Source organism: Falco peregrinus, chromosome 14 (assembly GCF_023634155.1).
Source record: "Falco peregrinus isolate bFalPer1 chromosome 14, bFalPer1.pri, whole genome shotgun sequence".
Lineage (NCBI taxonomy): Eukaryota > Metazoa > Chordata > Aves > Falconiformes > Falconidae > Falco > Falco peregrinus.
Genome location: NC_073734.1, coordinates 3,590,310 through 3,605,759, shown reverse-complemented (window position 1 = coordinate 3,605,759; position 15,450 = coordinate 3,590,310). Strand labels below are relative to the sequence as shown.

At 39.6% G+C, this 15,450-nt stretch overlaps 1 protein-coding gene across 6 annotated transcripts in view; it reads left to right on the top strand.

The window, feature by feature from the left end:
• NFAT5 (nuclear factor of activated T cells 5) overlaps window positions 1–15,450 on the top strand; it is a 75,779-nt gene that overhangs the window by 45,851 nt on the left and 14,478 nt on the right. For all 6 annotated transcript variants that reach the window (XM_055818722.1, XM_055818721.1, XM_055818719.1 and 3 more), the window contains 7 exons: window positions 272–464; window positions 5,179–5,369; window positions 7,300–7,472; window positions 11,369–11,503; window positions 11,675–11,727; window positions 12,860–12,992; window positions 13,541–13,618. In XM_055818722.1, the coding sequence (XP_055674697.1) occupies window positions 272–464; window positions 5,179–5,369; window positions 7,300–7,472; window positions 11,369–11,503; window positions 11,675–11,727; window positions 12,860–12,992; window positions 13,541–13,618 (956 nt within the window). The remainder of the gene's footprint in view (window positions 1–271; window positions 465–5,178; window positions 5,370–7,299; window positions 7,473–11,368; window positions 11,504–11,674; window positions 11,728–12,859; window positions 12,993–13,540; window positions 13,619–15,450) is intronic.

Sequence of the window (15,450 nt, the reverse complement as noted above, 5' to 3'; positions counted from 1 at the left end):
CAGTTTAATGCTAATTGCTTTTCCCTTTACGTTTACTCTCTGAAAAGCAGTTCATATTTGCACTGGATGGAGGAGGCAGGGAAGCACTGTTCCTCTTCATCCTGCAGGTTTCCTTCTCTGTCAGAAAGAGAATTCCAAAGTTTGATCTCAGCTATAAATCTTTTATCCATTAATATACACCTTTTATCTTTTTAGCTTTTCTGTGAATTAGTTTGTTTTTATTGGGGAGCTGCTTATGACATGTTTTTAATGGTCTGCTTTGACTTCCCAGAGCATCAGAGAACCAGAAAGGAGCTGGAGGGAAGAAGACCCCAATGTTGTGCGGTCAGTATCCGACCAAGAGTGAGGGGAAAGAGCTGAAGATAGTGGTACAGCCGGAAACCCAGCACAGGGCTCGTTACCTGACTGAAGGCAGCCGAGGCTCGGTGAAAGACCGGACACAGCAAGGCTTTCCAACTGTGAAGGTAGGCTGCTTGGTGTTAGGTGATGTGGGGGCTCCTTCCCAAGGGATGCTTCAGTAGAATGGGAGCTGGTTCAGTTCAGACAGGCCTAGGATCGCTATTTTTAGAGGAAAGGGGGGAGACTTTGTAGTCTCTTTGCTGTAGAGACTGTACTGTATCTCTTCGTGCTGGTAGTAAGAAGTCTTGCTTTCATCACAAAGTTACAGGAGGAAGGAATCTGTGTCAAGACAGTGATATATGATCTGTGATGTGTGTCCTGTTAGACTACAATTCCACAAACGGTGTAAATAGACACTTGAAGCGTACAAAACTAGGATAGTGAAATGCTGTAACTGTTTGATTGCTGATGACAGTGGGTCGTCATTATGCCTTTTTGGTAAGGACATAAAACTAGTTTTCATTTAAAAATATAAAAGTGGGGCTGTTTATTTTATTTTTATTTTTGGGGTTTTTTTTTTAGTGAGAAGTATTTGAATCCACATATCCAGTGTCTGTCTTTCAAGTAGAGTTGTAAACATCTGACTGAGGTGTAGTTTATGGGTCATACTGCTCAGTGTGGTTAGCTGTATTGAAGTACATGGGACGAGTAAAACTGGAGAATGAGGGGAAGGAAAGGTGAAGCGGTTGTATGCACTTGTAACAAAAGCAGCCCGTTTCCTGTATAGACTTCGGTGACCTGAAGTTGAAGTGTTGATGATCACTTGCTCTGAGGCAGGGGTGAGCGGCACACAGGGCTGAATGGTGTCCTTCATCCTTCTGATCAAGGGGAAGGATCTGGATGGAGCAGATGCAGTCGGGAAGCCAGGGCCTGGCTGCATAGCTGGTTTCTCCAGTGAGCATTTGGTTTCTTTGTCTTGCTTCATTTGGAGGGGAGGAAAGGACGACTGATGTAATTCATCTTTATTCAAAGAGGGGAAAAAATTGTTCAGGATTGTGCTTGCCAGGCTGGTGAAGAGGGCTTTACTGTAAGTTCGTCAGAAGATGGGGACCAAAGCCTGGAAGTAAAAGAGGAACTACAAATAGGGGAGAAACACAAGGAAGCCAGCCACAAAGAGATCTTTCACACTGCTGCTCAGAAGGGAGAAGGCGCGAAGGCTGTCCTCCAGTGACTGCACGCTAACGCACAGAGTGTGAATTTGCAGGTCTGGTTTCTTCCCTTGTGTAGTCACAGGGCTGTGACTTGACTGGAATCACAGAGACCTGAGGTAGCGTGCGCTGCTGGAACACAGTTGTGGATGTGCACCAGCTGTTTAGGAAGAAAAAAGGAAGTCACATATTGTAGGGAGCTCCCCGACTGTGCAGACCTCCAGCATGAGATTGGAGACTGGCCTGTTGAGAGCAGAGGAGGAAGTTCAGGGCTGTTTTGGTATCTGTTACAGACTGCCTGACTGGGAAGACAATAGATGATGCTTTCTATAGATAGTGAACAGGAGCATCCTGCATACAGACCTCTCCTGGCATGAAAGGTTTCAGCCATCTGTCCATCTGCAAGGATGGCTGCATAGCCTGGTGGAAGCAATGGAAGAACTCGAGGACTGTGCTTGTTAAGGTTTCCTAACGCAGGTGGTAGAGGGGCTTACCAGGAGAGAGGCTTTACTTGACGTGCACAGAAGCAAACAGACGAACTGGTGTCAAATACCATCACAGAAGTTGTAGCGACCACGGTATGAATGTGAGAGTGGATGCTGCACTGAATACAGGCCAGCATTGCACACTCACTGGAACTGAGGCAAATGGCATACTGGTCATATTGGGAGTAGTGAGACCAGCAGGTTGAGTGAGTAGACCACTATATTTGTTGTCATACAAATAAGAAGGGTGAAAGACATGTCCTTTCATAGTTCTTCTTAGTTATGCCACTTTGAGAAGGCAGCAAAGCAGTTCTCAATCCAAACTAATTTACCAGGTCCAAAAAGAAATGTTTGTTTATGATACAGCTTTTAAAATTTTTGCTGACTACTGCTGACAGAGTATAGAAGTATATTTATCTTTAAAGTCCTGTTCAGCAGTGTTAAAAACATCTCTGGCACTTTGCTCAGTTCTCCTGAGTAATGCAGAAATCCAGTAAAGTTTCGTAAGAAAAGATTCATTCATATAGTCCTGTTGCTATGGTGATCTAGTGCTCATTTATGTGAATTTTCTTAATGGGCCTTTGTTCATCTGAATTTAATTCCTTTCCCAGTTACCCTTTAGCACCCAGCAGTGAACATTCTGTTTGGAAGAGTCTCGTGTTACTGAATTCCTGGAAGCTCAAGCTCACTTTACCAGTGGGCAAACTAGTTCATACCCTGCCTGTAAAAGTCTGCCAGGGCTGGACAGATGAAATGGGCCAGTGGGTCTTCAGGCAGTCTGAGCTAGTAGGAAAAATATGTAAAGGACAAGAGAGGGCTTTTTGTTTCGTTTGTGTGTTGTGGGGTGGGTTTTTTTTTGGTGTTCTAAAGATGGGGATGAACAGTGTAAAAATGCTGCTAGTTCAGCAGAGATCTGGTGGTTGCTGTTCCTGGCAGCACCTGTGACAGGCGACCACTCCGACTGCATCGCTCTTAAGCAGACTGAGGAGGAGAAGCGGGTTCTGTGGCCCTTTAAAGAAAACAGTGTTATTTGATGATTTAGAATGAGAGAGTCTACAATCAATATGCAATTTAAAATTGTATAAATGAATCGTAGTAGAGTGACTTGCCTGGCAAAAGAAAGATTATCCTGACTGCAGAGCGTCAGCGGAGGTATTCCAGCCATCAGTCGCGGGTTTGTGTCTTTTCTTGCTAGCAGTATTGCAAAGCTGGAGCAGTTACCATCTAGAAGATGGGAGACGCTCTTGCGCACCTTTAGTATCTTCTTCTAACCAGACCACTGGGGAAGAAAAGCCGCACTGGTTAGCTGTGGTGATGCTGTTTCTAGCCAAGGAGATCTTGGTGATGTGACACAGACTGTTCATTCAGCTTTCCGTCCAAGAGAGATTCAATGGTGGAATATCAGAGTACCCTTTACTGCCCTTTGCTTTCTTTTGACCATCTGGTGAAATTAAGTCCCTTGTTGGCTGTTTTCACGCTCTCTTGTTTATTAGTGCTGTCCTGGATTTTGAGTTCAGTGATATGCACTAGACCTGTTAGGGTGGTTCATGTGGGGGAGCCTGTGCTAGGCCACCTCCAGAAATATTTTGGCTTTGCCCATCCGTAACAGTCATAATCCACCTGTCTGCTGTAAGCTAAGTGCTCCTTTTGGGCACAAGAAGCATACTATGATTTTATCAGTATTTGTTGGTTGTTGTGTTTTTTTGTTCTTTTTTTTTTAATTTGCTTTCCCCCCCCCTAATTTGCTAAGAACTTAATTTTCTAGGTATGTCAGGGACTAATCCCCTAAGAGATCCTCTGGAGGATTCTGCTTTCATTTGCAAACTCTTACTGGTAAAGGTTGAGCATCTTTCTGCAAGTAGACTGGGCTCCCAGGCTTAGGACGAAACGTAATACTGTCACCCAGAAATCCTCTAGCAACAATTGTGGCTTAATGAAAACATGAAAAATACTTGTTTTATCTCCTTGTGGAATGCTGTGGCAAAGAATTTCCACCTCTGGCCTGGGAATTTGGCAGAAATCTAGTGTTTCTTGTTCACTTGGACTATTTTATTACCTAATAAGTAAGTGTATTCACTTGGACTATTTTATTACCTAATATGTAAAAGTGTAAGAGAGGTTACTTTGTAATGCAGTATCCAGCTTTACCAAGACTACTTCTACCTCAGAGTATTTTTAGCATATAGCACCACAGTGGGGTTCTGCTAATGAAAAAAGCATTAGAAGGACACAGATCCTTCATGCTAGGATGTCAATGTTACAAAAACAAACACGTTTTTCACTAACATGTTCTGGGGTAATTACGGCTTGCACACCAGACTGCTAAATCATTATGTGAAATGTACATCTGATCAGCTTTTATTTATTGTTTCAGTAAGTGAATCCTGACACTGTTCATAAACTTTAAGTAGGAGATGTCAAGTTGCCAATTTTTATTTTGGTGTCTGAGGGAAAACTAGGTTTGTGTGGTTGGGCTGTGCAATCATTCATCCCATTCCTGCCTCTGCTTCCCCCCTCACCCTGTTCTGACTCACCCAGTGGTTTTGCAAGTGTTAGACAGTTTTATTCTGGTTTCACAAAAATTGCAAGGTGCTGCTGGCATGAAGATGGGATCCTAGAAGTGTAGCACGCTAATTGATTGATTTGCACATACACACTGACCAACAAATTCTCATCAACACTGGAACCAACCACAGCAAGTGTTCTCTTTCTCAGCTGCCTGCTGGATGTAGGTGCGGGGGGGAAGGAGGATCCTGGCAAGAGACAGGGAAATAGTCACGGTTGGGGTGGGAGTAAGGGGTTATAAGAGACCTGAAAGTTGAAGTTAGCATAATTCTGTGTGAAGGCGAATAGGATTCAAGCAGGTTTAAAATAAACTATTATTAATAATTAAAAAAAAAAAAAGTTACCAGTTTATTAAATGCTGACTTGTCTTTTAATGGAAGAACAAATGAAAAAAGATAAAAAATATTTGCATTTTGTTCATAAACTAGATGAAAGATTTTTGTTGCTTCTTCCCTTAGGGTTGTTTCCAACAACGCTGGAAGCAGAGTCACTTCATATTCTGCTGCATAAAATGTTTCCTGTTTCAATTAAGAGGCATTTCTGGCCAATTGATATATTTAATTTGTGTTGCCATGTTTCAGCTGGAAGGTCACAACGAGCCGGTGGTGCTGCAGGTATTTGTGGGTAATGACTCCGGTCGAGTGAAGCCGCATGGGTTCTACCAGGCCTGCAGGGTTACTGGGAGAAACACCACTCCCTGTAAAGAAGTGGATATAGAGGGAACTACTGTTATTGAGGTCGGACTGGACCCAAGCAACAATATGACACTTGCGTGAGTAACTTTTTTAAAAAAATATTTTCATTTATTAGCTTGTTTTCAGAAACTGATTTTCCTTTTTCAATGGAATTGGTTGGTAGCTAAATGTCTGAACATCTTGGCACACACCAGGCACTTAGTGAAGCTGAGTGTGTAAGAAAAACTTGTAAATTGCATTCTGCATTTGTTTATTATACTTAATGCTTAAATCTGGTCTCCTTAACCTGTATCAATTACCTTTGTTACATTAGTTCTGTGTTCTGGTTGATCAATAATGTGCATATTCAAGCATTAGTTGAACTATAAACTGGTCGCTGATTCTGCTGGTTGTCCTGTCTTCTAACAAGTACAGAATTGCTAATTGGAAGAGGGAAGGAGTATATTGGCCCAAACAGCTGGAGCTGTGACTAGTGAGGCTAGACTTTGGCTTTTCTTCTCTCTTGCTTTGCTTGTTCCATTTCTATCGTTTCCACGAGATAGTCCTTTCTCACGGAAGCCTCCTGCTTTGCCATTGTTACACAGCTTGTCTGGTCGAGTATAGGTGGTGTTTGGGATACACTTTACAGATGACCGTAGGCAGTGTTCCGCTGCTGCTGAGGAGGGTTGCGCTTGGTCTGATGGCAGTAGCTGATTTTTGAGCAAGTGTGTTCATCTGCCTGCGTGGTTTTCAGATCTCACAAGAAACTTCAGATATTAAATTATTCTCTTGCAGGCTTTTCACATGTATCTTAATGTATAGAAAGGGAGTGATCTTTCAAAGTATTCTTTCTGGTTGAATGACTTTTTTTTTTTTTTTTAATGGGTATGTGGTTTCAAGCTGCCACTTTTTACTTAAAGCTTGTCTTGTTTCAGGAGAAGAAACGTTTATTCAATTTACAGTGTCCACTTCTTAAGCAGGATAATAGTTTGCCAGTAGACTGAATCTATTTGATTTTTTAAAATACAGGACATATTCCCACGATAAGTTCAGAAACTGCCTCTTAAAGAGTAATTTTATAATTGTCCTCAAGTGTTAATGTAAAACCATCTAAGTATAGAGATACTAGAAAGATGAATTTGGAGTTATCTAGGAAGAAAAGTTTTGCCTAGGCTGTTTTCTCAAACGATACCTTGATGTCTCAAAAGAAGTCTTCCTAGTATTTCAGTGATGCTGTAGCACCTCTCTGATGGTGGTAATGCCAGTGCCACCTTCTGAATCACGCGCTCCTCCTCTGCTCCCTAGCTGTTGCTTGCTGGCCCTCATGCAGCACAAAAATTCATTGTAGTCAAATTAGATGTCAGAGGGTCCCTGTGCTTTTTGGATGTAGGGCCTAAGGATTGGTAAAATTACAATATTCTTCTTTCCTAATACATCAGACTGTGTTTGGTGGTTGGATTTTTTTGTTGTTATCTATTGCTTGAAACCATTTTGCATCGAGCATGTCTTTCTGAAAGTTAGCACTGCATCTCCCTCTCACCCATATATTTCACATAGCACCACAGTTTATGGTATGATGTATCACTTCCAAGGTCCACTGAGCATAAAAAAATAATATGACTACAGTAAGTTTTCTTCTGGTACTGCTTTAAGCGTATGCAGGATATTTTGTAGTGATAATCCTACAAACCCAGATCTAGCCCCGGGACTGGAAGAATGAAGATCTGCGATTATAAATTGAATGCTTACCAGAATTACTTTGTTACATTGCATTTTATGTTTTATTTGTGCTACTTTCATATCCCTTCCTGTCACGATTCATCATCCAAATTATGTAGGGTTGCATTGAAAACCAGGCTATATAATGAGAAAGCTCATACAGAGATTTCATGTAAATAAAAAAACCTGCTCTAATAATATTTCAGTAATTACTTCAAGAGTTTTGACTTTATGGTTTATGTAACTAGTCGATTAAAGATGCTGAACTTAATAAACTCTATTAAACTGTTAACTATTTTGTGTTGTTAGGGTTGATTGTGTGGGAATACTGAAGCTGAGAAATGCTGATGTTGAAGCTAGGATAGGGATTGCTGGCTCAAAGAAAAAAAGCACACGTGCTAGGCTGGTATTCCGTGTTAACATCACGCGCAAAGATGGTTCAACTTTGACTCTTCAGACACCTTCTTCCCCAATTTTGTGCAGTAAGTATCAAAATAAAAAGCTGTTATTATAGGATTCTAGATTTTAGTATGATTGTCATAAAATGCCTTGGGGAGGAAAAAAATACTCCGATGTTAATATGTGATTATTTCAGAATTGCTATGGCTAAGATCCCATGGACTGATTTTTATTTGGGATGAGGTGTTAGTGAAATGGCTGACCAATATTTAGAAGTAGTTACAAATTTTGCGATCTTTTATTAAATTAATTTTTGCCTTTTTAAAAAGTCAGAATTTTTGTCATGTTTGCTTCTATGACTTTTTTGATACGGGTTTTAATCTCTTCTGTATTGTCACGTTCATCTGTCAGCTTTCAGTCATAGCAAGGGCTCCTGGTAAGTTAGGAAGCATGGCTCTTTACAGTTGTGGTAGTTCATTGGACCAGAGCTGCATCTGTTCTGGTCCAGTGCAAGAGTGAAACTTGTAATAGTTTTTTACTAAAATGCTCTGTTTAGCACGGAGCACAGATGGCTGTGATGACTGGTTAAGTTACACTGAACAGCAGGGAAGACGAAATCAGGGGCGATTGCAGTACCTCAGGGGCTGCCTGTGCTTGTAGAGTCTGCAGTGACTTCCAGTTATGGGGAATTCTGCTTATTTGTCAAAGAGAAAAGAGGGGGAAATGTGTTCAGTACAGTTGTTGTTGGGATTATTGATACATCTTGATGAACAAGATGGTAGAAGAGGTTTTTCTCCATGCGTGGAGCACAGTGTGAATATGCAAGCTCCTGGTTGCTTGTGTTGTCTTCTTTCCGTTGTATAGAAAGGTGGTTTGGTTTTTTTTTGTGTGTGTGTGTGTTGGTTTTTTTTCCTAAATGCTGTCAGTACATATTGTGTCAGGGCTCCTATTCAACTCATCAGAAACTGGAGCTTTGTTGCCAGTGAAAGAACAGATTGCAAGAGGAGATAATTAAAAACATGTGAGCTTCCACATCAGATACCACTGTGCGATTCCAGTGCTGCAGGCAACAGGCGATTTGGCAGATGTGGCATGTAGCCCGTCTCCCAGTATTCTACTGTCTCAGAGAATGCCTCTGCAAGACTTGGGGAGAGCAGGAACTCTGCACAAACCCTGAAAAGGCTGATAACCAAAGACGTGTCCTGATGAGGCAGGGGAGGACTCTCCTCCTATCTTCAGCCGTGTGCTAGGCTTTAGGCAATAGTTTGATTTTGGGTGGCTTTTCCAGAAGGGTCAGCTTGAGGTGTTCTCATCACTTTTTTTTCCTCTTCCTCCTGCTGTTTTTTGCTAGATCTTTCTTTTTCCAGTGTTTTTTAAACTAGTGGGGTTCTCAGATTTATGCATTTATGTTATTGGAAATATACGTAAGTACATTTGCTAGAAATATGGTTGTCTCCATAGCTCCATTTCAGTCAGTATAGCATCGTAGGATCTGATCCTAATTTTCAGATGTAAGAAAAAAACATTTTCTATAAATTTTCAAAAAGCTGTTTCTGTATACATTTTGTTTATATCTTTAACTTAGTGGTTAAAGGGAAAATTATTTAAATCATAGCAGAAATGGGAATGGAAATCATCTGGTGTTTTCTTAAACATATAACAATCCAAAACTGGCTATTTTAAGTGGAAGCTGAGAGTCTGAGATGGTTTAGAGACCGATTTTAAAATAGGCTGTTTAGCTAAAAAAAAAAAAAAAAAAAAAAAAAAAGCAGCTGTATTTGGTGCACTTCCTGCTTAGCTTGTTGGTAAGGCCATTCCAGTATTTTTGTGAGGGTCCCTTCTAGTCTTCATGCTCTCATGGCTGAATGCATCCCTTTTATACCCATAACATTAGTAGCTACATTTTGAGATGTGGGCAGTGATTAAAAGCAGAATATATGAGAGGGATGACATGCTAAGGGCCATTAGAAGAAAAGGAAGAAGGAAAGAAGGAAGCAAGCTATTCTTCCATTCTAAAAAGAAAACACCGCCAAACCCAAACCCAAAACTGTGAAGAGTAAATTTGTTTTGTTTTTAACAAGCTGGGGTTTGGTCAGTTGCTAAGAAAATCTTGCTAATTGTATGAGTTGCTAAGAGATTGCCCAGGAATTTTATAGCATCTCCATTGCTCGAAGTGTAAAACAAAGAAACAAAATACTCTGGTTAGACTTGTGTCTTTGAGGAGTGATGTGGGTAAAACTGCTCACGATGTGAAGGTTGAGAGGGAATTCTTGAGGCTCTTTCCAGGCTTGCTTTCCAGGATTTTGTGCTTCTGCTGTCTTAACTTACTCCAAAGTTACAGTGACTTGCAGTAGACCTTAGCCAACCAAATAATGCTAATACTGGCTGATCAATATGGCATCAATTTACTGTTTATTGAGTTATTTGTTAATATAAATCATCTCCTCAGGCACGTTACAGCTGATTTGTTTGCTGCATACATTTTACTACAGATGCATACTGTACCTTCTCATATTAAGGTTTGCATTTTCACTCATCAGAGCCTGTTCATGTTGGGTTTGATAACTACTATTGCCATCAAAGTTGCAATTATGTTCCTAAAACCGTAGGAAAGACATTAAGTGGATGCAGGCTCTTTATTTAAGGTCTATGTTTTAAATAGGCTTTGTTAACTTGCTAGCAAACCTAAATCCAGTTACTCTTTTCAGAAGTTCATGTGCCTTGAGCATATTTAGTCGTTGCGTAATGGTTGCCTAGGAACCCGCTGCAACAGTTGTAGAAAAATCCTTTCCGAAAGGTCATTAAATAATTTGGAGTGCTACAGAATGTATGTTCTTCTGTGTGCTAAGCCCAGAGAATATTGTTACTAAACACTGAAAGTGGGCCATGTAAGTGCAAAGCACAAGTACAAGCTTATGCCCCTAGGATTTTATGGTGAATAGAAAAGGTTGTTAAGAAACCTGTATTAGAAAGTGGAATTAATTTATACTAAATGTGCAAAGTATATTATTTTAAAATGAATGTCCACTTGAATTATTTGGTGCTCATTTTCATTTAACACACATGGTCTTCTTTGTTCTATGCTTTAAAAAGCATAGAAATAGTTTGCAGCAAAGACTGTTTGTAATCTGCGTTATGTGAAACTTCACCCGAGTCGCTGGCTGAGGCAGAGGTTTCCAGGGATGTGTAGCTGTCAGCCACGGTCTCTTGGCTGGTTTATGGGCTATAAATCGCTATAATCCTAACTACAGAGACACGACTCTTGCAAGGATTTGTATTAGCTGAAATATATGCATCTAGAAAGTCATAGAATCATGGAATGGGTTGGGTTGGAAGGAACCATAAATGTCACCTAGTTCCAGCCCCCTGCCATGGGCAGGGACACCTGCCACTCGCCCAGGTTGCTCAAAGCCTTGGGTTAGTTCTTGCACCAGCCAGACAGCTGTGTCTACTAAAAAAAAAAATAATCTGTAAAAAAACCAGGTAATACAGGAATTACTACTTCTACCTTTTTGCACAACAGAACGAAATAAGCTTCATTAAAAAAAAATAAGTTTTTATGACCTTAAGAATAAATTTGAAGGTGTGCTTCAGCTGTGTCTGAGGGCTGATGCATTCGTTTATTGCTCTTTATGCCAGGAGATTACAGAACCAAATTTTCTTTCCTTCTGAACCCTTCTTGAGATTTAGCTCCAGCACTAAAAGTTTTGTTGTGCAGATTTAATAAATGCAGGAGAAAAGGGAAAAGATTAGTGGATCATTTATTTACCTAAATGTGATTTTTATTGAGGTCATTCTATTTAGTGTAGGAATGATAGAAACGGTTGTCTTCTGAAAAGTTTCATCATGAATGATATAGTAAAGGAAGAAGCTCAAGAATTATTTTGTTCTTTCCTTTATTCTGCTGTAAGTAAAAGCTTTTTGTTTTTGCTGTTGATATTTTCTTGATTTCAAACTGCGGGTTTTTTTTCAATTGCAGCTCAACCAGCAGGAGTTCCAGAGATCCTAAAGAAAAGTCTGCACAGTTGTTCAGTGAAGGGTGAAGAGGAAGTTTTTCTGATTGGCAAGAACTTTCTAAAGGGAACAAAAGTGATTTTCCAAGAGAATGTTTCTGGTTAGTGTGAAAGTAATAATGGCTTGGCATGCTCTTTGGCATGATGTTTGGGTTTATGTTGGTTGATAAAGTTTAGCTTTAGAGAGCAAACTGAGCAGCAGAATCAAAGGCACTAAAATGAATTGATTTATATGGATATGCAATAAATTATTCTTTTCAACTTTCATTTAGATGAGAATTCTTGGAAGGCAGAAGCTGAAATAGACATGGAATTATTTCATCAGGTACTTCTGTATTATTATTATTGTTATTACTTCTTTTTTTTAAAGAAGGACTCCAACTGTATTTCTGAAGAAAAATCAAATAAGCCTTTCCCTCTTCCTCTGCATTTCTAGAAATAATATTCCTTTTCTTCTAATAGGTTTTTCAGTGAGTCTGGTAGAATATAATTGTTTTGGATTTATACAAGTATAATTGTTCAGTTTCTAACTGAGAACTTAGGTACCACAGTATGCCGCATATACCACAGTAGGAGTGTGGTATATGAACTTGGTGAGCAAGTCTTTGCCCTACAGTGTAATTAGAAGGCCTAATACAATTTTTCCAGTAGCTTTCCTAAGGACACATTAGATTACTACTGAGTGGAAATAGATTGTATGTACGCCATAGTCTTTGTACCTGGCTGAATTTCTGTTCCACTCTGAAATGTTTTGCGAAGTATTTGGTGCTGGGTTGTGGGTTTTTTTGACACACAGAGTGTCTTTATGGACTATTGGACTGAAATTAGAGAAATTATTAGACGTAAATGATGTCTGACAAATGTCATCTTGCTCCCACCTCTGAAGGCAGTATTCCATGCAGGCACTGGTGTAGAAATTGTTTCTTACTTCTAGCAGGGTAGACAGGTAGTTGGGGAATAGACAGATCACTAATCACTCTTACTGTTGATGAATGATTGCAGGCCTATTTTTTGATGTCTGCTCAGCGTTAAATCCTCTTAGGTGTGACATGAAACTGCATCCTCCATCTGTTCATGCTGAATACAAAGACCTGATTCAGCACAACAGCGAAGTGTCTGAGTCCAGCAGAATGTGATGGCAAACTGCAGTTCAGTAAGGCATGTTAGGCATAAGCTTATGTTTAAAGTACTGGACTTCATGTCTTTCCTTTCTGCACCTTCCGTTTGAGTTACAAACTGCCAGTGAGCATTGTATAGGCAGATAATTCAAATCTCTCTTCTGGCACAGGTTAGTTATCAGTTTATTTCACTGAAAATGTGACTTGATGTTTCCCCCAATGTCTTTGTTCTTTGTGGTGATCACTCTCTCTGTTTGATGGATGTAAATACAATTAAGCTCAATAGTGATGAAATACAGTTTCTAATGTCTTATTTTCAAAATTATTTTTGCATTGCAGAACCACCTTATTGTGAAGGTGCCACCATATCATGACCAGCAAATAACCTCAGCTGTTTCTGTGGGAATATATGTGGTTACCAATGCTGGAAGATCACATGATGTGCAACCATTTACGTACACTCCAGATACATGTATGTAAAACTGAGAACTGGAAGAAGGAATGGGCAGTTTTACCTGCTAAGCATCTCATTTCTGATTTCGTAGTGTTTAGTCCATACAACAGAACTGTTAAGTAACGTGGATCTTTTCAAATGCCTCTTGCTGGTGAGGTTTGCTCTGTTAGGTAATAAAATCTAGAGGCTTTGCTTTTCTCGTTTATGTGGCAAGTATCTCAAATTTCAGCTGCATGGAGACAGGTGTTCTTACAAAGTAGCATCCATTTCTAGTATAAGGCTCAAAATGAACTGAGCACGAAAAAAGTATACATGTTGCATACAGTGCACCAAATGCAAACAAAAGATAGCACCAAGCTTTATCCTAAGGAAAGTTGAAGTTTGACAAGATCATGTCTTTTTGTTTGTTTATTTATTGATTTACAATACACACTGCAAAGTTTGTGTGGTTTTCAGAGGACCTTTATTTCTTTAAGATATAAGTAACTGTTTTGGTTTGCTTTGGTTTTTTTTGCTTGTTTGTTGTTTTAACATAAGGAAGTTCTCAATGTGTTTTGTCTCAACAGCTGGTACTCTGAATGTTAATGTGAAGAAGGAAATCTCCAGCCCAGCCCAACATTGTTCTTTTGAAGAGGCTATAAAAGGTACTAAATTGATTCTTATCATTGTTATTAATAATTTAACTATAAATTCTTGCCCAAATTTGGAGGAATGAATCAGACATCCTGTTGAAAATAAGTGTACTTGTGAAATCTGGCCATATTCTTACAGTGAGGTTTGTTTTCTGATTCTGAATATTTTACTTTATAACAGTATTCCTTTAAGTGTATTGTAACATGAACAGTATAGAACAATAACTTTGCAAAAAATAATATTAAAAAGAAATAGTTTCATTTTTTGTGCTTCAGGCCCTGCAGTCTAATCTTCCTTTATTATGCTTGCAAGTGAAGAAGAAAAAAGAAAGAAGCCTAAGATGGTAGTTAGTACAAAGGATTTAGAAACTGTGTAGTCTTAATTTAAGAAAAAACACATGTAAAGGTGGTGGTGGGGAAGAACTGAGCACTGAAAAATACAAAGATGCCAACTTGGTATTTTTTGGAAGCTGTCCGGTGGTGTTGTAAGACTGCGTTCAGTGGGTCTAGTGAAGAACGCTAATTCTGGCAATTTTAACTTACTCCCTTCAGGGAGGGCTTCCCCCCCCACCCCTGCCCGACCATTCTGTCCGTGCAAAGTTAGTCGTTTTGTTCTAAGGGACCAAGTTTTGGGTTTGCTTGGTTTTTAAGTGTGAAGTGAATTGATCCTTCAAATATTGAAATAGAGGAAGGAAATGTTTCTTACTTGACTGTTAAAACTATGGTAGTGTGCAAAGGTTAGTGGAAATTTCCATAGCCTGCTCTGGTGAAAGCAGGTTGAAAGGTAAGCAAATGCACAGTGTGATCACAAGTTTGATAGGAATCCATAGCTCCAGGTTAAAATCATGAAGCTCATGTTTGAAGTTAATAGCTTGGTCTTGGCAGGGGATATATTTACAAGTTGACTTTCAGCTTGTTAGGGAGGATAATACAAGATACGATGAGTTTAAACCTGCAGAGAGTATTTGGGGGAGAAATATGCAAAAATATTTAGGGCAATGAAGAAGCTGATAAAAAGGCTGATTAGGCTTCTAGTAGCGAGATTAAAAAGATGAGGAAAATAACTACTGTATCAGGGCAAGCCTGACATCCATCTAATCTAGTATGGAGGCTTAACCAAGGGAAGAGACCAACTGCTTCAGGAGAACATCTGCTGTTCATAAGAACACAGCGTGCTATTTCTGTTACTTCATGTCCTCCATTTAATTTATCACATTTAATGTGATAAATCTTAATTTACTTTCTTGTGTGGGTTTTCTGCTAGCCAGCTCTTTTTCTGACAATCATTCCTGTACCTCTTCTACTCTAGGTTGATCATGAACTAAAGTCAGACAATTTTGTCTGCTTTGTGTACTTTGTCTCTGGATATTTCCCAGCCTGTCCTTCCTCACAGTTCTGAATTGATAAAGACCAGGTGGGAATCCAGTGGGATGCTACTTCCTTGCTGTTTCCTTTCACTGGGAGCGAAATCCTAGAATTCACAGTTTCTTAAGTGGCATCATTTCCAGCAGTCCTGGCCAAATAGAAAGAACTGTTGTTGCTGGACACATGTACAGTTATGCGTTTTGCTGCAGGGCCTTTCTCTTCCTATCACAGGCAATTTTAATCTTTGTCTCTGGTATCTCTGAATATTTATTAAAATAATTTCTATTAAAACACCTGTGTATGTAAAAAAGCCAAAACGTGACTTCCCAAAGCCAGTACAGATTCTTAGCTCTAATGTTTTTAGAGTCCGCAGATTTGACAGACTTGAATGACAAGTTACATTTCAAGACAACAAATCTATAATTCTAAGCTGTTCTGTAAAACTTGAAGGAGATGGAGATACATGGACAACTATGTAG